The sequence below is a fragment of the Entelurus aequoreus genome, linkage group LG10 (genome assembly GCF_033978785.1).
Source record: "Entelurus aequoreus isolate RoL-2023_Sb linkage group LG10, RoL_Eaeq_v1.1, whole genome shotgun sequence".
Classification (NCBI taxonomy): domain Eukaryota; kingdom Metazoa; phylum Chordata; class Actinopteri; order Syngnathiformes; family Syngnathidae; genus Entelurus; species Entelurus aequoreus.
The window spans coordinates 80894688-80919939 of NC_084740.1; the positions used below are offsets into that span (position 1 = coordinate 80894688).

Consider the following 25252-nt stretch of genomic DNA (forward strand, 5'->3'; position numbering starts at 1 on the left):
TTACACACAGTTTTGAACAGTAACACCGTGTTTGAATATTTAATGCCGTGATTATCCACCAGATGGAGCCAGCGTACGCACCACAGTTTGCGAATGACCCCGAAGGGAATAAGCGGTAGAAAATGGATGGATGGATGTTAACCACAACAGCAGTGCCTGTTGTGGTTTAACTTTAATCCCCGTGCGGGATTAAGGTTGATCTTCCGTGGCAAAAGCCGAACGTGTGCTACCTTTTTTCCAATCAAGCAGAGTGCACACTGCAAAAAGTGAAATCTAAGTAAGATGAAATATCTCAAATAAGGGTGATATTTGCTTATTTTCTGTCTGATAAGATAATTCTTCTCACTAAGCAGATTTTATGTTAGAGTGTTTTACTTGTTTTAAGTGTTTTGATCCTAAATGATCTCAGTAAGATATTACAGCTTGTTGCTGAGATTTGATGAGCTATATTGAGTAAAACATGCTTGAAACTAGAATATCAACTGTTGCAAAGCTGTGTCATCAACACTCACAAGTAGAAAACTACTTTTTTAAAGTAATAATTTCTTACTTCAAGCATGAAAAAAAAAATCATGATGCCAAGCGCATATCATTATGTCAAGATAATGGCACTAGCATTTACTTCATTTAAGAATATTTTTCAACATATTGAGCAAAAAGGTCTCTTTTTTTCTACCAAGAAAAGTGCACTTTTTTATTAGTGAGAATATACTTATTTTAAGCTATTTTTGGGTTCACTGAGGTTAGCTAATTTTACTTGTTTTGGAAAGTCTTGACCAGCCGAATTTTCTTGTTTTATTGGCAGATAATTTTGATTAGTTCAAATAAAATACCCCTCATTTATTTTATTTTTTTTCTTGTTTTTGAACACTGACTTTTTGCAGTGTAGGATTATGTTCATTTGTACACTGCAAAAAGTCAGTGTTCAAAAACCAGAAAAAAAATTACAAAAATGAGGGGTATTTTATTTGAACTAAGCAAAATTATCTGCCAATAGAACAAGAAAATGTGGCTTGTCAAGACTTTCCAAAACAAGTAAAATTAGCTAACTTCAATGAACCCAAAAATAGCTTAAAATAAGTATATTCTCACTAATAACAAGTGCACTTTTCTTGGTAGAAAAAAAAAGAGACCTTTTTGCTCAATATGTTGAAAAATATTCTTAAATGAAGTAAATGCTAGTGCCATTATCTTGACATAATGATATGCGCTCGGCATTACATTTCTTGAAACCAGCAAACTTATACTAAAACGTAATTTATTGTTCTTAATGGAAAGGCAACAACGCAACATCTTGTTACTCTCGGGGTCTCCTAGCCGCTCAGGCAAATCATATTGTCTAAAAATGCATTTTTCCATGGATAACATGACATCATCGCGCCAAGTGCATGCTCTTTCAGTCAATTAGTGCGCATATATACAGCCCAGCCCCTGGCCAAAAATGTTTTAATTGTAATTTTGAAGAATTCATCTGAATGTGCATGAACTATTTCTGTTCAAAATTGTTTGAAATGTTAAATGTTTAAATATTAAGTGTCAGTTGACTGTACTGTGCCAACTGTACTACTATATGAGTACGTGTTTTCTATTGTTTCATTGGAAATAAAACAGCAAAGTCCATTTGGCTGTCATCTGTTTTAATTACGAGACACAATTGTGTCAAAGTCATGATTTTTGTATTTCATGCTTGAAGTAAGAAATGATGACTTTAAAAAAGTAGTTTTCTACTTGTGAGTGTTGATGACACAGCTTTGCAACACTTGATATTCTAGTTTCAAGCATGTTTTACTCAATATAGCTCATCATAATAATATCTTACTGAGATTGTTTAGGACCAAAACCCTTAAAACAAGTAAAACACTCGAACATAAAATCTGCTTAGTGAGAAGAATTATCTTATCAGACAGAAAATAAGCAAATATCACCCTTATTTGAGATATTTCATCTTACTTAGATGTCAGTTTTTGCAGTGTAGCCTCGCAGCACTCGATCCTGGGTTGCTGGCTCAGATTGCCGACTTCCTCACAGACGCACTCCAACATCTTGTTCAGTGCTCTGAAGACTTCCTGTAGATCCAAAATGAGGCATAAATGTGCATTAAAAAATATTTCAATAATAACATGAGAGTAAATGTAAGCAGCTCAATACAAGATGACTGCAACACATGCAGTTGCATACCGGGTTTTTTCGGAGTATAAATCGCACCTGCCGAAAATGCATAATAAAGAAGGAAAAACACACATATAAGTCGCACTGGAGTATAAGTCGCATTTTTGGGGGAAATGTATTTGGTAAAAGCCAACAGCAAGAATAGACATTTGAAAGGCAATTTCAAATAAATCAAGAATAGTGAACAACAGGCTGAATAAGTGTACGTTATATGAGGCATAAATAACCAACTGGTATGTTAACGTAACATATTATGGTAAGAGTCATTCAAATAACTATAACATATAGAACATGCTATACGTTTACCAAACAATCTGTCACTCCTAATCGCTAAATCCCATGAAATCTTATACGTCTAGTCTCTTACGTGAATGACATCAATAATATTATTTCATATTTTACGCTAATGTGTTCATCATTTCACACATAAGTCGCTCCAGAGTATAAATCGCTATGAAAAAAACTGCGACTTATAGTCGGAAAAATACGGTACCGGTACTTAATTTTTCCTTTATTACAACTTTACATTACATATTTGTGTCATAAAATGATGACTTTGTTCTTGTGGAATTGACCTAAAAATACTACAGTTGTCCACAAAAAATGTAAAGGGTTAAACTTATGACTTTATTCCTGCAAAAATTATAATTTTTACTAGAGATGTCCGATAATATCGGTCTGCCGATATTATCGGCCGATAAATGCGTTAAAATGTAGTATCGGAAATTATTGGTATCGGTTTTTTTATTATCAGTATCGTTTTTGTTTTTTTAATTTTTTAATTAAATCCACATAAAAAACACAAGATACACTTACAATTAGTGCACCAAGCCAAAAAACCTCCCTCCCCCATTTACACTCATTCACACAAAAGGGTTGTTTCTTTCTGTTATTAATATTCTGCTTCCTACATTATATATCAATATATATCAATACAGTCTGCAAGGGATACAGTCCGTAAGCACACATGATTGTGCGTGCTGCTGCTCCACTAATAGTACTAACCTTTAACACTTAATTTTACAAATTTTCCATTAATTACTAGTTTCTATGTAACTGTTTTTATATTGTTTTACTTTCTTTTTTATTCAAGAAAATGTTTTTAATTTATTTATCTTATTTTATTTTATTCATTTTTTTAAAAAGTACCTTATCTTCACCATACCTGGTTGTCCAAATTAGGCATAATAATGTGTTAATTCCACGACTGTATATATCGGTTGATATCGGTATCGGTAATTAAAGAGTTGGACAATATCGGCATATCGGAGAAAGCCATTATCGGACATCCCTAATTTTTACACATCATTCTACAACTTCAATTCTAGTTTTTTTATCTATTTTTAATTTTTTTGGTGATCCAACTCAACTCTTGCCTTAATCTCGATTGAAAATGTTCACGTAGTTGTTCCTTGAAAGCAGACTTCTCTTGCATTTCTCTAAAACGTTTGTGTAATAAAATGACAACATTCTGCTAATAATGATACAACTATTTTGAAAAAATGCACTTTTTCACTCTGACCAATTATTACCATATTTTTCGGAGTATAAGTCGCGCCGGAGTATAAGTCGCACCGGCCGAAAATGCATAATAAAGAAGGAAAAACACATTTATAAGTCGCGCTGGAGTATAAGTCGCATTTTTGGGGGAAATGTATTTGATAAAAGCCAACAGCAAGAATAGACATTTGAAAGGCAATTTAAAATAAATCAAGAATAGTGAACAACAGGCTGAATAAGTGTACGTTATATGAGGCATAAATAACCAACTGGTATGTTAACGTAACATATTATGGTAAGAGTCATTCAAATAACTATAACATATAGAACATGCTATACGTTTACCAAACAATCTGTCACTCCTAATCGCTAAATCCCATGAAATCTTATACGTCTAGTCTCTTACGTCAATGACAGCAATAATATTATTTCATATTTTACGCTAATGTGTTAATAATTTCACACATAAGTCGCTCCTGAGTATAAGTCGCACTCCCCAAACTATGAAAAAAACTGCGATTTATAGTCCGAAAAATACGGTATATGAAAAAAGATCAAAAATAGATTATAAGGTAGTGCACCTTATAATACGGTGCGCCCTATGGTCTGGAAAATACAGTATTTCTTGCCACTTTATGTTGTATATATTGTATAAGATCGTCAGGTCACTTTGTCATCTATTATTACATCCAAAAATCTGGTTTCTTTTACTCTTTCAATGTCCATCTAATAATAAAAATAATAGATTTTATTTGTAAAAAAAGCACTTTATATTGAGTAAACAATCTCAAAGTGCTACAGTGTATTAAAAAAATTAAATACAAATAAAAAGATAATAAAGAAATAAATAAAAAATAAAAACTAGAACAGCCAAATAGCTATAACTAGCATGCATATGTCTACGTTTACCAAACAATCTGTCACTCCTAATCGCTAAATCCCATGAAATCTTATACGTCTAGTCTCTTACGTCAATGACATCAATAATATTATAATGTGTTAATCATTTCACACATAAGTCGCTCCTGAGTATAAGTCGCACCCCCCAAACTATGAAAAAAACTGCGACTTATAGTCCGAAAAATACGGTACTGAGTCAGCATTTTTTTGCCATCACAAGTTCATTGTAAGCAACCTTTTCACTTCCGATATGTTACCGACATTGCAGCCTTGAGTATTGGCTGATGTGAAACAATATTAGCAGGAATCATGCATACTTTTATCTTGTCTTTAAGTTGAAGTGAAGTGGTAATTGCTTTTTTGTTTCCATTAAACAAAACGCTCATTGCATTGAATGATACTGACACGTTTGTTACTGGATACTAGTATAGTAATATGCAGCTTTTGATATTTGTTTACCGTACTTTTCGGACTATAAGTCGCTCCTGAGTATAAGTCGCACCCCCGGCCAAACTATGAAAAAAACTGCGACTTATAGTCCGAAAAATACGGTACTGAGTCAGCATTTTTTTGCCATCACAAGTTCATTGTAAGCAACCTTTTCACTTCCGATATGTTACCGACATTGTAGCCTTGAGTATTGGCTGATGTGAAACAATATTAGCAGGAATCATACATACTTTTATCTTGTCTTTAAGTTGAAGTGAAGTGGTAATTGCTTTTTAGTTTTCACTAAACAAAACGCTCATTGCATTGAATGATACTGACACGTTTGTTACTGGGTACTAATATAGTAATACGCAGCTATTGATATTTGTTTACCGTATTTTTCAGACTATAAGTCGCTCCTGAGTATAAGTCGCACCCCCGGCCAAACTAGGAAAAAAACAGTGACTTATAGTCTGAAAAATACGGTACTTGGCTCATGACTTACCCTCGCTCTTCTTCTTTTATTGATTGCCTTTTTTCCCGATCAGCCAGGTGGCGGGCGCGTGTCGCCTGTCGGCCGACTCGTCCCTGCGCCGCTGCCGGACGCCCGACGGCAACATCTGCAGTGGGAGGGGCAAGTGTGACTGCGGCGTGTGCGTCTGCCAGGTGTCAGATCCAGGGAAATTCTATGGGCCTCGCTGCGAGTGCCATGACTGGGTCTGTGCCACACACAATGACAAAATATGTAACGGTGCGTACACAGAGTGCATGCCATCACATGGTATTAGTAGACATTATGACTCTACTGTAATGTTGTTTATCATGACTTTTTGTTTTTATTTGAAAACAAAACACAATTCTTTGTTGAGAGCTCCAATTGGACCACTGACCTTTATTTTTGTACTCATCCACCGGAGGGCGCTACTTTTTCCCATTCAAAGCATGCAGCGAAATGTCTCACTTTTTACTTCTTTCAGTATGTGTGGCTAACACTGATGTCATGTTTGTGTTGGGGTTTTTTGGTATACCGGTATTAGTATAGTACCGCAATACTAATGAATAGGGATGTCCGATAATGGCTTTTTGCCGATATCCGATATTCCGATATTGTCCAACTCTTTAATTACCGATACAGATATCAACCGATACCGATATCAACCGATATATGCAGTCGTGGAATTAACACATTATTATGCCTAATTTGGACAACCAGGTATGGTGAAGATAAGGTACTTTTTTTAAAAATTAGTAAAATAAGATAAATAAATTTAAAAAAAATTCTTGAATAAAAAAGAAAGTAAAACAATATAAAAACAGTTACATAGAAACTAGTAATGAATGAAAATGAAGTGTTAAAGGTTAGTACTATTAGTGGAGCAGCAGCACGCACAATCATGTGTGCTTACGGACTGTATCCCTTGCAGACTGTATTGATATATATTGATATATAATGTAGGAAGCAGAATATTAATAACAGAAAGAAACAACCCTTTTGTGTGAATGAGTGTAAATGGGGGAGGGAGGTTTTTTGGGTTGGTGCACTAATTGTAAGTGTATCTTGTGTTTTTTATGTTGATTTAATAAAAAAAAACAAAAAAAAAACGATACCGATAATAAAAAAAACGATACAGATAATTTCCGATATTACATTTTAACGCATATATCGGCCGATAATATCGGCAGGCCGATATTATTGGACATCTCCACTAATGAACAATTTTCGGTACTATACCGTCTCCGAAAAGTACCGGTCCTTTTTTCTAAAATTAATAAACTAAAATAAGATAAATAACTTAAAAACATTTTCTTGAATAAAAAAGAAAGTACAACAATATAAAAACAGTTACATAGAAACTAGTAATGAATGAAAATGAGTCAAATTAAGTGTTAAAGGTTAGTACTATTAGTGGAGCAGCAGCACGCACAATCATGTGTGCTTACGGACTGTATCCCTTGCAGACTGTATTGATATATATTGATATATAATGTAGGAACCTACCAGAATATTAATAACAGAAAGAAAAAACCCTTTTGTGTGAATGAGTGTAAATGGGGGAGGGAGGTTTTTTGGGTTGGTGCACTAATTGTAAGTGTATCTTGTGTTTTTTATGTTGATTTAATTAAAAAAAAAACAAAAAAAAACAAACAACAAAACAAACGATAATAAAAAAAACGATACCGATAATTTCAGATATTACATTTTAACGCATATATCGGCCGATATTATCGGACATCTCTACTAATGAATCATTTTCGGTACTATACCGTCTCCGAAAAGTACCGGTCCTTTTTTTTTAAATTAATAAACTAAAATAAGATAAATAACATAAAAACATTTTCTTGAGTAAAAAAAGAAAGTAAAACAATATAAAAACAGTTACATAGAAACTAGTAATTAATGAAAATGAGTAAAATGAAGTGTTAAAGGTTAGTACTATTAGTGGAGCAGCAGCACGCACAATCATGTGTGCTTACGGACTGTATCCCTTGCAGACTGTATTGATATATATTGATATATAATGTAGGAAGCAGAATATTAATAACAGAAAGAAACAACCCTTTTGTGTGAATGAGTGTAAATGGGGGAGGGAGGTTTTTTGGGTTGGTGCACTAATTGTAAGTGTATCTTGTGTTTTTTTATGTGGATTTAATAATAAAAAAATAAAATAAATTAAAAAAAACAACCCGATACGATAATAAAAAAACCGATACCGATAATTTCCGATATTACATTTTAACGCATATATCGGCCGATAATATCGGCAGGCCGATATTATCGGACATCTCTACTAATTAATCATTTTCGGTACTATACCATCTCCGAAAAGTACCGGTCCTTTTTTTAAAAATTAATAACTTAAAATAAGATAAATAACTTAAAAAAATTTTATTGAGTAAAAAAAGAAAGTAAAACAATATAAAAACAGTTACATACAAACTAGTAATTAATGAAAATGAGTAAAATTAAGCAGCACGCACAATCATGTGTGCTTACGGACTGTATCCCTTGCAGACTGTATTGATATATATTGATATATAATGTAGGAACCAGAATATTGAAGGCCTACTGAAAGCCACTACTAGCGACCACGCAGTCTGATAGTTTATATATCAATGATGAAATCTTAACATTGCAACACATGCCAATACGGCCGGGTTAACTTATAAAGTGACATTTTAAATTTCCCGCGTAACTTCCGGTTGAAAACGTCTATGTATGATGACGTATGCGCATGACGTCGACGGTTGAAACGGAAGTATTCGGACACCATTGTATCCAATACAAAAAGCTCTGTTTTCATCGCAAGATTCAACAGTATTCTGGACATCTGTGTTGGTGAATCTTTTGCAATTTGTTTAATGAACAATGGAGACTGCAAAGGAGAAAGTTGTAGGTGGGATCGGTGTATTAGCGGCTGGCTGCAGCAACACAACCAGGAGGACTGAGTTGGATAGCAGACGCGCTATCTGACGCTAGCCGCTGACCGCACGGATGATCGGGTGAAGTCCTTCGTCGCTCCGTCGATCGCTGGAACGCAGGTGAGCACGGGTGTTGATGAGCAGATGAGGGCTGGCTGGCGTAGGTGGAGAACTAATGTTTTTAGCATAGCATTCACCGTGTAGTTACATGTCCATGGTTTAATAGTATTGTTGATTTTCTGTCTATCCTTCCAGTCAGGGGCTTATTTCGTCTGTTTCTAACTGCAGTTAAGCACGATGCTATCACGTTAGCTCAGTAGCTAAAGTGCTTCGCCGATGTATTGTCGTGGAGATAAAAGTCACTGTGAATGTACATTTCGCGTGCTCGACTCTCATTTTCAAGAGGATATAGTATCCCAGGTGGTTTAAAATACAAATCCGTTATCCACAATAGAAAAAGGAGAGAGTGTGGAATCCAATGAGCCAGCTTGTACCTAAGTTACGGTCAGAGCGAAAAAAGATACGTCCTGCACTGCACTCTAGTCCTTCACTCTTACGTTCCTCATCCACAAATCTTTCATCCTAGCTCAAATTAATGGGGTAATCGTCGCTTTCTCGGTCCGAATCTCTCTCGCTGCTGGTGTAAACAATGGGGAAACGTGAGGAGCCTTTCAACTTGTGACGTCACGCTACTTCCGGTACAGGCAAGGCTTTTTTTTTATCAGCGACCAAAAGTTGCGAACTTTATCGTCGATGTTCTCTACTAAATCCTTTCAGCAAAAATATGGCAATATCGCGAAATGATCAAGTATGACACATAGAATGGATCTGCTATCCCCGTTTAAATTTAAAAAAATCATTTCAGTAGGCCTTTAATAACAGAAAGAAACAACCCTTTTGTGTGAATGAGTGTAAATGGGGGAGGGAGGTTTTTTTGGGTTGGTGCACTAATTGTAAGTGTATCTTGTGTTTTGTATGTTGATTTTATAAAAAAAAATAACAAAAAAAACAAAAAACGATACCGATAATTTAAAAAAAACGATACCGATAATTTCCGATATTACATTTTAAAGCATTTATCGGCCGATATTATCGGACATCTCTACTTAGTTAGTTGTTATTTGATATACAGTATGTTGACCACATGAACCCTGGCAATGGACCCTGTGTGTATATGTATGTTATGCCATTGTTTACACATTTGGTAAATAAATAACTAGAGATGTCCGATAATATCGGCCGATATATGCGTTAAAATGTACTATCGGAAATTATCGGTATCGTTTTTTTTATTATCGGTATCGTTTTGTTTTTTTGTTTTTTTTCATTAAATCCACATAAAAAACACAAGATACACTTACAATTAGTGCACCAACCCAAAAAACCTCCCTCCCCCATTTACACTCATTCACACAAAAGGGTTGTTTCTTTCTGTTATTAATATTCTGCTTCCTACATTATATATCAATATATATCAATACAGTCTGCAAGGGATACAGTCCGTAAGCACACATGATTGTGCGTGCTGCTGGTCCACTAATAGTACTAACCTTTAACACTTAATTTTACTCATTTTCATTCATTACTAGTTTCTATGTAACTGTTTTTATATTGTTGTACTTTCTTTCTTTATCTTATTTTATACATTTTAAAAAAAAGGACCTTATCTTCACCATACCTGGTTGTCCAAATTAGGCATAATAATTAGAGATGTCCGATAATATCGGTCTGCCGATACTATCGGCCGATAAATGCGTTAAAATGTAATATCGGAAATTATCGGTATTGTTTTTTTTATTATCGGTATCGTTTTTTTTTTGTTTTTTTTTTTGTTTTGTTTTTTTTGTTTTTTTAAATTAAATCAACATAAAAAACACAAGATACACTTACAATTAGTGCACCAACCCCCCAAAAAACCCTCCCCCATTTACACTCATTCACACAAAAGGGTTGTTTCTTTCTGTTATTAATATTCTGCTTCCTACATTATATATCAATATATATCAATACAGTCTGCAAGGGATACAGTCCGTAAGCACACATGATTGTGCGTGCTGCTGCTCCACTAATAGTACTAACCTTTAACACTTCATTTTACTCATTTTCATTCATTACTAGTTTCTATGTAACTGTTTTTATATTGTTGTACTTTCTTTATTTATCTTATTTTATACATTTTTAAAAAAAGGACCTTATCTTCACCATACCTGGTTGTCCAAATTAGGCATAATAATTAGAGATGTCCGATAATATCGGTCTGCCGATACTATCGGCCGATAAATGCGTTAAAATGTAATAGCGGAAATTATCGGTATCGTTTTTTTAATTATCGGTATCGTTTTTTTTTTTGTTTGTTTTTTTGTTTTTGTTTTTGTTTTTTTAAATTAAATCAACATAAAAAACACAAGATACACTTACAATTAGTGCACCAACCCCCAAAAAAACCCTCCCCCATTTACACTCATTCACACAAAAGGGTTGTTTCTTTCTGTTATTAATATTCTGCTTCCTACATTATATATCAATATATATCAATACAGTCTGCAAGGGATACAGTCCGTAAGCACACATGATTGTGCGTGCTGCTGCTCCACTAATAGTACTAACCTTTAACACTTAATTTGACTCATTTTCGTTCATTACTAGTTTCTATGTAACTGTTTTTATATTGTTGTACTTTCTTTTTTATTGAAGAAAATGTTTTTCATTTATTTATCTTATTTTACTAATTCTTTTAAAAAGTACCTTATCTTCACCATACCTGGTTGTCCAAACTAGACATAATAATGTGTTAATTCCACGACTGCATATATCGGTTGATATCGGTATCGGTAATTAAAGAGTTGGACAATATCGGAATATCGGATATCGGCAAAAAGCCATTATCGGACATCCCTATAAATAACCAAAACATTTACATTTTGTTGTTTTCTTACTGTACCGAAAATGAACCGAACCGTGACCTCTAACCCGAGGTACGTACCGAACCGACATTTCGGTGTACCGTTACACCCCTAATCTGCACGTACACGACGCTGAGTCTAGAAAGTGTTTGCGACAATTACAGACGCAGTCAAAACTTTGGAGCCGCCTTCTCATTCACGAAGCACGGGAAAGTGGATGTCGACTTTTGAAAAAGTGCCTGGGAAAATGTCCCCGCGTGTTTTACGACACAACTATACGGCGCGTGTGCCGTGATCACCTGCATGCGGGGCGGGGGAGGTCTGATAGAGATGTGAGTAGCGGGCGCAGGTAAGCGGCGGCGTGCGTGCGGGCGATGGCTGGAGTGATTTATTTGTGCAGACAAGTTGGCTGTCTGGCTGCGAGGAGCTCATTATGGTTCAGCGGGCTGGAACGGCCAGGCCCGGCTTGTCGGCTTGATAATGGAGTTTCACTCAGCGGCGCGGCGGCTGGCGTCCGAGAGAAGGATGGCGCTTCACACCTACAGACACACACGCCCGTGCCAAGGATGAGGCGGCTTGTCATGGCGTCACACTCACACAACCACCAGGTGCGCGTGCTGCACCACGTAGACTGCAAGCACATTCTCAGGAACATGCACCACATTACCAAAAGTATTTGGCCACCTGCCTTGACTCACATATGAACTTGAAGTGCCATCCCATTCTTCTGGGAAGGCTGTCCACAAGGTTGCGGAGTGTGTTCATAGGAATTTTCCACCATTCTTCCAAAAGCGCATTGGTGATGTTGGTGGAGAAGGCCTGGCTCTCAGTCTCCGTTCTAATTCATCCCAAAGGTGTTCTATGGGGTTCAGGTCAGGACTCTGTGCAGGCCAGTCAAGTTCATCCACACCAGACTCTGTCATCCATGTCTTTATGGTTCTTGCTTTGTGCACTGGTGCACAGTCATGTTGGAAGAGGTAGGGGCCCCGCTTCGGAATTGTTCTCACAAGGTTGGGAGCATGGAATTGTCCAAAATGTTTTGGTATCCTGGAGCATTCAAAGTTCCTTTTCACTGGAACTAAGGGGCCAAGCCCAACTCCTGAAAAACAACCCCACACTATAATTCCTCCTCCACCAAATTTCACACTCGGCACAATGCAGGGGGGGGGGGGGCGAATGGTATTTATTTTTATTTTTATTTTATTTTTTGTCATAAAAAAATACAATAATGCGTGCTTACGGACTGTATCCCTGCAGACTGTATTGATCTATATTTATATATCATGTTGGTGCACTAATTGTAAGTGTATCTTGTGTTTTTTATGTGGATTTAATAAAAAATAAAAAAAATATTTTTTTATTTTTTATTTCTTGTGCGGCCCCCGGTACCAATCGATCCACGGACCGGTCCCGGGCCGCGGCCCGGTGGTTGAGGACCGCTGCTTTACAACACTACATCCGACGCTTTGCATTGGACTTGGTGAGGTATGGCTCAGACCAGGCGTGTCCAAAGTGCGGCCCGAGGGCCATTTGTGGCCCCCAGCTAATGTGTTAACGGCCCCCGGCACATTCTGAAAATACTACAATAAAAATGTAAAATATGAAAAAAGAGTAATAAAAGAGTAAATAGGTGAAATGTAACATGAAAAAGTGTAATAAAGGAGTAAACAGGTGAAATGTAACATGAAAAAGTGTAATAAAAGAGTAAACAGGTGAAATGTAACATGAAAAAGTGTAACATGAAAAAGTGTAATAAAAGAGTAAACAGGTGAAATGTAACATGAAAACGTGTAATAAAAGAGTAAACAGGTGAAATGTAACATGAAAAAGTGTAACATGAAAAAGTGTAACAAAAGAGTAAACGGGTGAAATGTAACATGGAAAAGTGTAATAAAAGAGTAAACAGGTGAAATGTAACATGAAAAAGTGTAACATGAAAAAGTGTAATAAAAGAGTAAACGGGTGAAATGTAACATGAAAAAATGTAACATGAAAAAGTGTAATAAAAGAGTAAACAGGTGAAATGTAACATGGAAAAGTGTAATAAAAGAGTAAACAGGTGAAATGTAACATGAAAAAGTGTAACATGAAAAAGTGTAATAAAAGAGTAAACAGGTGAAATGTAACATGAAAAAGTGTAATAAAAGAGTAAACAGGTGAAATGTAACATGAAAAAGTGTAACATGAAAAAGTGTAATAAAAGAGTAAACAGGTGAAATGTAACATGAAAAAGTGTAATAAAAGAGTAAACAGGTGAAATGTAACATGAACAAGTGTAATAAAAGAGTAAACAGGTGAAATGTAACATGAAAAAGTGTAACATGAAAAAGTGTAATAAAAGAGTAAACAGGTGAAATGTAACATGAAAAAGTGTAACATGAAAAAGTGTAATAAAAGAGTAAACAGGTGAAATGTAACATGAAAAAGTGTAATAAAAGAGTAATCAGGTGAAATGTAACATGAAAATTTGTAATAAAAGAGTAAACAGGTGAAATGTAACATGGAAAAGTGTAACAAAAGAGTAAACAGGTGAAATGTAACATGAAAAAGTGTAATAAAAGAGTAATCAGGTGAAATGTAACATGAAAATTTGTAATAAAAGAGTAAACAGGTGAAATGTAACATGGAAAAGTGTAATAAAAGAGTAAACAGGTGAAATGTAACATGGAAAAGTGTAACATGAAAAAGTGTAATAAAAGAGTAAACAGGTGAAATGTAACATGAAAAAGTGTAATAAAAGAGTAAACAGGTGAAATGTAACATGGAAAAGTGTAATAAAAGAGTAAACAGGTGAAATGTAACATGGAAAAGTGTAACATGAAAAAGTGTAATAAAAGAGTAAACAGGTGAAATGTAACATGAAAAAGTGTAATAAAAGAGTAAACAGGTGAAATGTAACATGTAAAAGTGTAATAAAAGAGTAAACAGGTGAAATGTAACATGGAAAAGTGTAACAAAAGAGTAAACAGGTGAAATGTAACATGAAAAAGTGTAATAAAAGAGTAAACAGGTGAAATGTAACATGTAAAAGTGTAATAAAAGAGTAAACAGGTGAAATGTAACATGGAAAAGTGTAACAAAAGAGTAAACGGGTGAAATGTAACATGTAAAAGTGTAATAAAAGAGTAAACAGGTGAAATGTAACAAGAAAAAGTTGCAATGTTGACACTAATAACACAAAGCTGCCATGCAGACTGTTATCGACCTACTGAAGGCTCCAATTACTTCACTGGAACAATTCCCCTTTGAAATATTTTGGGGGTAAAATATTGCATATTTTGTGCGATACAAAGTTTTCTTTCACAAAAAGGGCAACAAACAAACAAAAAATGAAAAAATTATAAAATCTTATAATCAACAGATCTGCAGACTTAAGCGTTAAAAGTTAAAAAAAATATTTAAATTTGGCTTATTTTCAACACTTATTCTTTTTATTGTTATGAATTATTGACCTATTTAAGGTTCCAATTACTTCACATCAAATATTCCACTTTGAAATGTTTTGGGGGGAAATGTTGCATAGTTTGTGTGTTTAACATATAAATAAGGGTTTTGACATAAAGGGCATTAACATAAAAACAACATTTAAAAAAACGTTATAACGACAGACAGACCTGAAGTTGATCTCGAAATTCAAGCGTTAAATGAGAAAATAATAATTTATGACTTATTTCTAACATTTTTTATGACTGAGACCCTTCCGGGTACCGGGGACCAAACTTGAGGAAAGCCATAGAACAGGGGTCACCAACCTTTTTGAAAGCAAGAGCTACTTTTTGGGTACTGATTAATGCGAAGGGCTACCAGTTTGATACACACTTAAATACATTGCCAGAAATAGCCAATTTGCTCAATTTACCTTTAACTCTATGTTATTATTAATAATTAATGATATTTACACTTAATTGAACGGTTTAAAAGAGGATAAAACATGAAAAAAATGACAATTACATTTTGAAACATAGTTTATCTTCACTTTCGACTCTTTAAAATTCAAAATTCAACCGAAAAAAAGAAGAGAAAAACTAGCTAATTCAAATCTTTTTGAAAAAAATTACAAAAAGGATTTATGGAACATCATTAGTAATTTTTCCTGATTAAGATTAATTTTAGAATTTTGATGACATGTTTTAAATAGGTTAAAATCCAATCTGCACTTTGTTAGAATATATAACAAATTGGACCAAGCTATATTTCTAACAAAGACAAATCATTATTTCTTCTAGATTTTCCAGAACAAAATTTTTTAAATAAATTCAAAAGATTTTGAAATAAGATTTAAATTTGATTCTACAGATTTTCTAGATTTGCCAGAATAATTTTTTTGAATTTTAATCATAATTAGTTTGAAGAAATATTTCACAAATAGTCTTCGTCGAAAAAACAGAAGCTAAAATGAAGAATTAAATTAAAATGTATTTATTATTCTATACAATAAAAAAAATAAATTTACTTGAACATTGATTTAAATTGTCAGGAAAGAAGAGGAAGGAATTTAAAAGGTAAAAAGGTATATGTGTTTAAAAATCCTAAAATCATTTTTAAGGTTGTATTTTTTCTCTAAAATTGTCTTTCTGAAAGTTATAAGAAGCAAAGTCAAAAAAATAATGAATTGATTTAAACAAGTGAAGACCAAGTCTTTAAAATATTTTCTTGGATTTTCAAATTCTATTTGAGTTTTGTCTCTCTTAGAATTAAAAATGTCGGGCAAAGCGAGACCAGCTTGCTAGTAAATAAATAACATTTAAAAAATAGAGGCAGCTCACTGGTAAGTGCTGCTATTTGAGCTATTTTTAGAACAGGCCAGCGGGCTACTCATCTGGGGCCGTACTTATCAAGCTTCTTAGAATTACTCCTAAGAAGTCTGCTAAGAGTTGACTTAAGAGTAAATAAATTCTTCGCTGAAAGCTGCACTTAAAAGTTAGTTATCAAGCGTCTTACTCACACTTTCAGCGAAGTGTAGGACTGAATCTTAAGTGTCACACTCAGAGCTGAATTACGACATTACTATGTGCCGTAAACGGAATTTTAGGTGACGTCATTTCTGTGTCCATAGAAATGACCAATCACGGAATGGAATCCGTTGTCTAAGAATAAAGAAATATCTTGGAAATATTTAAGTGGACAATGGGAGTGTATATTTTGACAATAAACTACAAAATAATACAAAACAAACTAGTCCCCGCCGGCACTCACGCTACCGCTCCCTCTCTTCTATCGCCCACACACTCACTGACGTCACTCACCTCACGGCCACACACATACGCTACTGTCATAACATTTTCTTTCCAATTCATTAATTAGGCAACTAATTTGAAACTGGTGTGGGTGGCTCTATATATACTGGCCCACTGCAGCCACATGCAGAAATCAACATGGAATCGAAAAGTATTAAATCTGTGACAAAAATAATATCCGCTCTGTCTAAACGATACCGTTTGATCAGCTGCTCGTCATCAAAAAAAACAAAACATTGTTCCGTTCCCTGAACGTTGGCGCACGTCTCTCTCGCCTCAGTGCCATCCCCTGCTGGCAACTCCTAACCACTTAAGACACCTCTGAAGGTCTCTTAAATATCGTGGAGAGTAGGAGTGATTCTTAGACTTAAGAACGTTGATAAAAAGCTTTTATTCTTAAGTTTGAGAGTAGGACTAAATTTTGCAAATTCTCAGGATTTAAGTGTAAAATGGCACTCTAAGAAGCTTGATAAGTACGGCCCCTGGTCCTTATGGGCTACCTGGTGCCCGCGGGCACCGCGTTGGTGACCCATGCTCTAGAGCCATTGGTTCCCTACCCCTTGGCCATGGAAACCCATTCCATGAAGCTCTCTGCGTACCGTACGTGGGCTAATTGGAAGGTCACATGAAGTTTGGAGCTCTGTAGCGACTGACTGTGCAGAAAGTCTTCTTGTTTGTAGAAAGAGTCTCCATGCCTAAGTGCTTGATTGTATACACCTGTGGTGATTAGGACACCTGATTCTCATCATCTGGATGGGTGGCCAAATACTTTTGGCAATATGGTGTATTTTTAATATTCCCGAAGTTTCTTTTTACAATTTCTTTCTCCTAACATGTTTCACTGAATGCCCTGCGGGTCCTTTCAGTGCATTGCACTTTAGAGGCGGAGCTTTGTTCTGGCGCTCCTTTCATTGATTTTGCTCTCAAAAGTCCATCCAAGTGGAACTCTATAGTATCCTTTTTTTCCCTTTGCCCTCCGTTTCTTCACACCGAAGTGCTCCTGCATGCTGGTTATTCTGTAAAAAGCCCCTTATGTGGACATGTACATGTATATGGTGCAGCGGTAGCTTCTTATTAGGCCGCTTTTAAACATGTCTCGTTATTGTTTTTGCAGCGTTCAAAACGGTAATTCACCCTGCAGCCACCACTCAATCCTTCATGGTTTTTTTGTTGTTGTTGTGTTTTTGTCTGTGTTGAAACATAATATTTGGATTATCCCACATTGTGTCGAGGGAGTGCGTGTCCAAAGTCCAACTATGTGGTCCGCAGATGCTGGTCATCATGAGGACGGTACAAAACACACTGCAAAAAGTGACATCTAAGTAAGATGAAATACCTCAAATAAGGGTCATATTTGCTTATTTTCAGTCTGATAAGATAATTCTTCTCACTAAGCAGATTTTATGTTAGAGTGTTTTACTTGTTTTAAGGGTTTTGGTCCTAAATGATCTCAGTAAGATATTGCAGCTTGTTGCTGAGATTTGATGAGCTATATTGAGTAAAACATGCTTGAAACTAGAATATCAACTGTTGCAAAGCTGTGTCATCAACACTCACAAGTAGAAAACTACTTTTTTAAAGTCATCATTTCTTATTTCAAGCATGAAATACAAAAATCATGACTTTGACACAATTGTGTCTCATAATTAAAACGGATAACAGCCAAATGGACTTTGCTGTTTTATTTTCAATGAAACAATAGCAAACACGTACTCATATAGTAGTACAGTTGGCACAGTACAGTAAACTGACAGTTAATATTTAAACATTTAACATGTGACTTTTCTAACAATTTTGAACAGAAATAGTTCATGCACATTCAGATAAATTCAGATAAATTACAATTAAAAAAATTTTGGCCGGCGGCCGGGCTGTATATATGCGCACTAATTGACTGAAAGAGCACGCACTTGGCGCGATGATGTCATGTTATCCATGGAAAAATTTATTTTTAGACAATATGTTTCGCCTGAGCGGCTAGGAGACCCCGAGAGTAACAAGCGCTTGCCTTGTTGACTTTCCATTAAAGGCCTACTGAAATGATTTTTTTTTATTTAAACGAGAATAGCAGATCCATTCTATGTGTCATACTTGATCATTTCGCGATATTGCCATATTTTTGCTGAAAGGATTTAGTAGAGAACATCGACGATAAAGTTCGCAACTTTTGCTCGCTGATAAAAAAAGCCTTGCCTGTAGCGGAAGTAGCGTGACGTCACAGGAGCTAGTATTCCTCACAATTCCCCGTTGTTTACAATGGAGCGAGAGAGATTCGGAGCGACAAAGCGACGATTACCCCATTAATTTGAGCGAGGATGAAAGATTCGTGGATGAGGAACGTTACAGTGAAGGACTTGAGAGGCAGTGCAGGACGTATCTTTTTTCACTCTGACCGTAACTTAGGTACAAGCTGGCTCATTGGATTCCACACTCTCTCCTTTTTCTATTGTGGATCACGGATTTGTATTTTAAACCACCTCGGATACTATATCCTCTTGAAAATGAGAGTCGAGAACGCGAAACGGACATTTAAAGTGACTTTTATCTCCACAATACATCGGTGACACACTTAGCTACTGAGCTAACGTGATAGCATCGTTCTCAAATGCAGATAGAAACAAAATAAATAAATCCCTGACTGGAAGGATAGACAGAAGATCAACAATACTATTAAACCATGTACATGTAACTACACGGTTAAGAATTCTCCGCCTGGTAAGGCTTAACAATGCTGTTGCTAACGACGCTAAGGCTAATTTAGCAATTTAGCAACCGGACCTCACAGAACTATGATAAAAACATTAGCGCTCCACCTACGCCAGCCAGCCCTCATCTGCTCATCAACAGCCGTGCTCACCTGCGTTCCAGCGATCTACGGCGCGACGAAGGACTTCATCCGTGGGTTTGGCGGCAAGCATCGGCTAGGCGTCTGCTATCAGGGTAAGTAGTCCTTGTTGTGTTGCTGTAAGTATTGTACTTAGCCGCTAATACACCGATCGATCCCACCTACAACGTTCTTCTTTGCAGCCTCCATTGTTCATTAAACAAATTGCAAAAGATTCACCAACACAGATGTCCAGAATACTGTGGAATTTTGTAGAAGAAAACAAGAGGTTTTTGTATCGGGTCGACGGGGTCCAACCACTTCCGTGGATTTTGTGACGTCACGCGCATAAGTCAAATCCAAAGGAGTTTTTCAACCGGAAGTGTGGCGGGAAATTTAAAATGTCACTTTATAAGTTAACCCGGCCGTATTGGCATGTGTTGCAATGTTAAGATTTCATCATTGATGTATAAACTATCAGACTGCGTGGTCGCTAGTAGTGGCTTTCAGTAGGCCTTTAAGAACAATAAATTAGTTTTTAGTATAAGTTTGCTGGTTTCAAGAAATGTGATGCCGAGCGCATATCATTATGTCAAGATAATGGCACTAGCATTTACTTCATTTAAGAATATTTTTCAACATATTGAGCAAAAAGGTCTAATTTTTTTTTTTCTACCAAGAAAAGTGCACTTGTTATTAGTGAGAATATACTTATTTTAAGCTATTTTTGGGTTAATTGAGGTTAGCTAATTTTACTTGTTTGGGAAAGTCTTGACAAGCCAAATGTTCTTGTTCTATTGGCAGATAATTTTGCTTAGTTCAAATAAAATACCCCTCATTTTTGCTTTTTTTTTTTTTTTTTTTTGAACACTGACTTTTTGCAGTGTGGTTAAATAATTCAACGCAAAAGCTGGGTTGAAAAAATTAACCCAAAAATGTTGAGTTAAAAAAACTCAAATAAGGGGTTCGTCCTTTTCTGGACCAGCAGTTGGGTTAAAATTAGGGATGTCCGATAATGGCTTTTTGCCCATATCCGATATTCCGATATTGTCCAACTCTTTAATTACCGATACCGATATCAACCGATACCGATATCAACCGATATATGCAGTCGTGGAATTAACACATTATTATGCCTAATTTGGACAACCAGGTATGGTGAAGATAAGGTACTTTGTAAAAATAATAATAACATAAAATAACTAAATTAAAAACATTTTATTGAATAAAAAAGAAAGTAAAACAATATAAAATCAGTTACATAGAAACTAGTAATTAATGAAAATGAGTAAAATTAAGTGTTAAAGGTTAGTACTATTAGTGGAGCAGCAGCACGCACAATCATGTGTGCTTACGGACTGTATCCCTTGCAGACTGTATTGATATATATTGATATATAATGTAGGAAGCAGAATATTGATAACAGAAAGAAATGGGGGGAGGGAGGTTTTTTGGGTTGGTGCACTAATTGTAAGTGTATCTTGTGTTTTTTATGTTGATTTAATAAAAATAAAAAAATAAATAAAATAATTTTTTTTTAAAAGATACGGATAATAAAAAAAACGATACCGATGATTTCCGATATTACATTTTAACGCATTTATCGGCATCCCTAGTTAAAATAGTATTTTTAGTTTTTTTTTGACTCCTCCACATGGAGAGGAGCCAGATGAGGTGGTTCGGGCATCTGGTCAGGATGCCACCCGAACGCCTCCCTAGGGAGGTGTTTAGGGCACGTCCGACCGGTAGGAGGCCACGGGGAAGACCCAGGACACGTCGGGAAGACTATGTCTCCCAGCTGGCCTGGGAACGCCTCGGGATCCCCCGGGAAGAGCTGGACGAAGTGGCTGGGGAGAGGGAAGTCTGGGCTTCCCTGCTTAGGCTGCTGCCCCCGCGACCCGACCTCGGATAAGCGGAAGAAGATGGACGGATGGATGGATGGACTCTGGAACAAAATGTTATTATTTAAATTATTTCCTATGGGAAGAATTGTTTCCGAATCCAAATATATCAGTTATAAAAAAAAATCATGTGTGTTATGTTTCTACACTTTTTGTACTAATTCCCGGTGTAACATTTTCCAGGGCAGCTGCAGTATTTGGTGCTGGCCTTGACCAACATCTGTCCTGCAAATGTGCAAAAGCGTCTTGTCCTTTTCTCTCCAGTTCTTTCCTTTCACACATCTCTCTCTCTGTCGCCTTTTAACGTCCAAACAATTCCAGCGAGACGTAAATTGTTTCAACATTTTAGCACGGTAACAAAGTGCAAGCCAAACAATTGAGTCAGTTGGACATGTTTTTCTAATAACTTTGTGGTGGTCCGGCTCAACGTGGCACTGCCTTCTAAAACCTCCTCCCCTTCCTCCTCCTCCTCCTCCTCCTCCTCCCTCCAGTGAAAAGCCACGTGAAGTCTGTTCCTTCTCCTTTACAACTTTGTAGTGTCAATGCTGGCGAGCGTACAATAGGACTTAAAAAAAACCTTAACACGTGTATCACCATCTTTTTCGGGGGAAAAAAAGATGATCCTCGATGTGTATGAAAACCACCTGAACCTCGCACGAGCAAGCCGTTTAGCAACAGAGGCAAGGAAAAACTCCCTATAAAGAAGACACCTTGAACAGTATTGATAATGTCTGGAACCACAAATGACCTCTTACATGGCAGATAACTAACATTTGCAAGCAGTTTGGTTACAGAGGCAAGGAAAAACTCTTGAAAGAAGATACCTTGATTATAAACTGACTATGGAGTGTGTCTTTATTACATCATACATTAAATAAAACCGACATGAGCAAGCACCTTGGCGACGGAGACAAGGAAAAACACACCTTGAACAGAATGGATTATGTCTGGAACTATAAATGACAGAAAACTAACATGAGACAGCAGTTTGGTTACAGAGGCGAGGAAAAACTCTTGCATGAGCAAGCACTTTGGAGATGGAGGCAAGGAAAATACCTCAAGGACGACATCTCAAATGGGAAAAAACAATAGAGTGTGTCCAGATTGATAACCTCAAACACTATATGAAAGAAAAACTAACATAAACAAGCACTTTGGCGACAGAGATAAGGAAAAACTCCCTCTATGAAAGACACCTTGACCAGAATCAATAATATCTGGAACCATAAATGACCACATACATGACAGAAAACTAACATGAGACAGCAGTTTGGTTACAGAGGCAAGGAAAAACTCTTGCATGAGCAAGCACTTTGGCGATGGAGGCAAGGAAAATCTCTCAAGGACAATACCTCAAATGGGAAAAAAACAATAGAGTGTGTCCGGATTGATAACCTCAAACACTATATGAAAGAAAACTAACATAAACAAGCACTTTGGCGACAGAGATAAGGAAAAACTCCCTCAAAGTAAGACACTTTGAACAGTATTGATAATGTCTGGAACCATAAATGACCTCTTACATTACAGGTAACTAACATTTGCAAGCAGTTTGGTTACGGAGGCAAGGAAAAAGTCCTTTGAAAGAAGACACCCTGATTATGGAGTGTGTCTATATTACATCATACATTAAATAAAACCAACATGAGCAAGCACCTTGGCGATGGAGACAAGGAAAAACTCTTTCTAAGAAAGACACGTTGAACAAAATCGATTATGTCTGGAACCATAAAGTACCTCTTATATGAGAGAAAACTAACATGAGACAGCAGTTTGGTTACAGAGGCGAGGAAAAACTCTTGCATGAGCAAGCACTTTGGCGATGGAGGCAAGGAAAATCTCCTCTCAAGGACGACATCTCAAATGGGGAAAAAACAATAGTGTGTGTCCGAATTGATAACCTCAAACACTATATGAAAGAAAAACTAACACAAACAAGCACTTTGGCGACAGAGATAAGGAAAAACTCCCTCTATGAAAGACACCTTGACCGGAATCAATAATATCTGGAACCATAAATGACCTTTTACATGACAGAAAACTAACATGAGACAGCAGTTTGGTTACGGAGGCAAGGAAAAACTCTTGCATGAGCAAGCACTTTGGCGATGGAGGCAAGGAAAAACTCTCAAGGACAATATCTCAAATGGGAAAAAAACAATAGAGTGTGTCCGGATTGATAACCTCAAACACTATATGAAAGAAAACTAACATAAACAAGCACTTTGGCGACAGAGGTAAGGAAAAACTCCCTCTAAGTAAGACACTTTGAACAGTATTGATAATGTCTGGAACCATAAATGACCTCTTACATGACAGATAACTAACATTTGCAAGCAGTTTAGTAACGGAAGCAAGGAAAAACTCTTGCATGAGAAAGCACTTTGGCGATGGAGGCAAGGAAAATCTCTCAAGGACAATATCTCAAATGGGAAAAAAACAATAGAGTGTGTCCGGATTGATAACCTCAAACACTATATGAAAGAAAACTAACATAAACAAGCACCTTGGCGACAGAGATAAGGAAAAACTCCCTCTATGAAAGACACCTTGACCAGAATCAATAATATCTGGAACCATAAATGACCTTTTACATGACAGAAAACTAACATGAGACTGCAGTTTGGTTACGGAGGCAAGGAAAAACTCTTGCATGAGCAAGCACTTTGGCGATGGAGGCAAGGAAAAACTCTCAAGGACAATATCTCAAATGGGAAAAAAACAATAGAGTGTGTCCGGATTGATAACCTCAAACACTATATGAAAGAAAACTAACAGAAACAAGCACTTTGGCGACAGAGGTAAGGAAAAACTCCCTCTAAGTAAGACACTTTGAACAGTATTGATAATGTCTGGAACCATAAATGACCTCTTACATGGCAGATAACTAACATTTGCAAGCAGTTTAGTAACGGAAGCAAGGAAAAACTCTTGCATGAGAAAGCACTTTGGCGATGGAGGCAAGGAAAATCTCTCAAGGACAATATCTCAAATGGGAAAAAAACAATAGAGTGTGTCCGGATTGATAACCTCAAACACTATATGAAAGAAAACTAACATAAACAAGCACCTTGGCGACAGAGATAAGGAAAAACTCCCTCTATGAAAGACACCTTGACCAGAATCAATAATATCTGGAACCATAAATGACCTCTTACATGACAGAAAACTAACATGGGACAGCAGTTTGGTTACAGAGGCGAGGAAAAACTCTTGCATGAGCAAGCACTTTGGCGATGGAGGCAAGGAAAATACCTCAAGGACGACATCTCAAATGGAGGAAAAAAAACCAAAATCCCTTTTGGGAAGACACCTCGAACAGAACCGGGACTATGGATTGTGTTTATAACCACAGATTACCTCCTACTTTATACAAAGCTAACACGAGCAAAGCACTTTGGCGACAGAGGCAAGGAAAAACTCCCTTTTGGGAAGACACCTCGAACAGAACCGGGACTATGGATTGTGTTTATAACCACATACCTCCTATTTTATACAAAGCTTACACGAGCAAAGCACTTTGGCGACGGAGGCAAGGAAAAACTCTGTCTAAAGAAGACACCTCAAACAGAACCAGGACTATGTAGTGTGTTTATAACTACAGATGACCTCTTACTTAACAGAAAGCTAACACCACCAAGCGCTTTGGTGTCAGAGGCAAGGAAAAACTCCCTTTTGGGAAGACACCTCGAACAGAACCGGGACTATGGATTGTGTTTATAACCACAGATTACCTCCTATTTTATACAAAGCTAACACGAGCAGAACACTTTGGCGACGGAGGCAAGGAAAAACTCTGTCTAAAGAAGACACCTCAAACAGAACCAGGACTATGTAGTGTGTTTATAACCACCGATTACCTCTGACTTTACAGAAAGCTAACACCACCAAGCGCTTTGGTGTCAGAGGCAAGGAAAAACTCCCTTTTGGGAAGACACCTCGAACAGAACCGGGACTATGGATTGTGTT

General features: G+C 36.5%; 1 protein-coding gene across 1 annotated transcript in view; it reads left to right on the plus strand.

The window, feature by feature from the left end:
• LOC133659088 (integrin beta-like protein 1) overlaps positions 1–25252 on the plus strand; it is an 88995-nt gene that overhangs the window by 15131 nt on the left and 48612 nt on the right. Inside the window, exon 2 of the mRNA XM_062061825.1 lies at positions 5547–5749. Coding sequence (XP_061917809.1) covers positions 5547–5749 — 203 coding nt within the window. The remainder of the gene's footprint in view (positions 1–5546; positions 5750–25252) is intronic.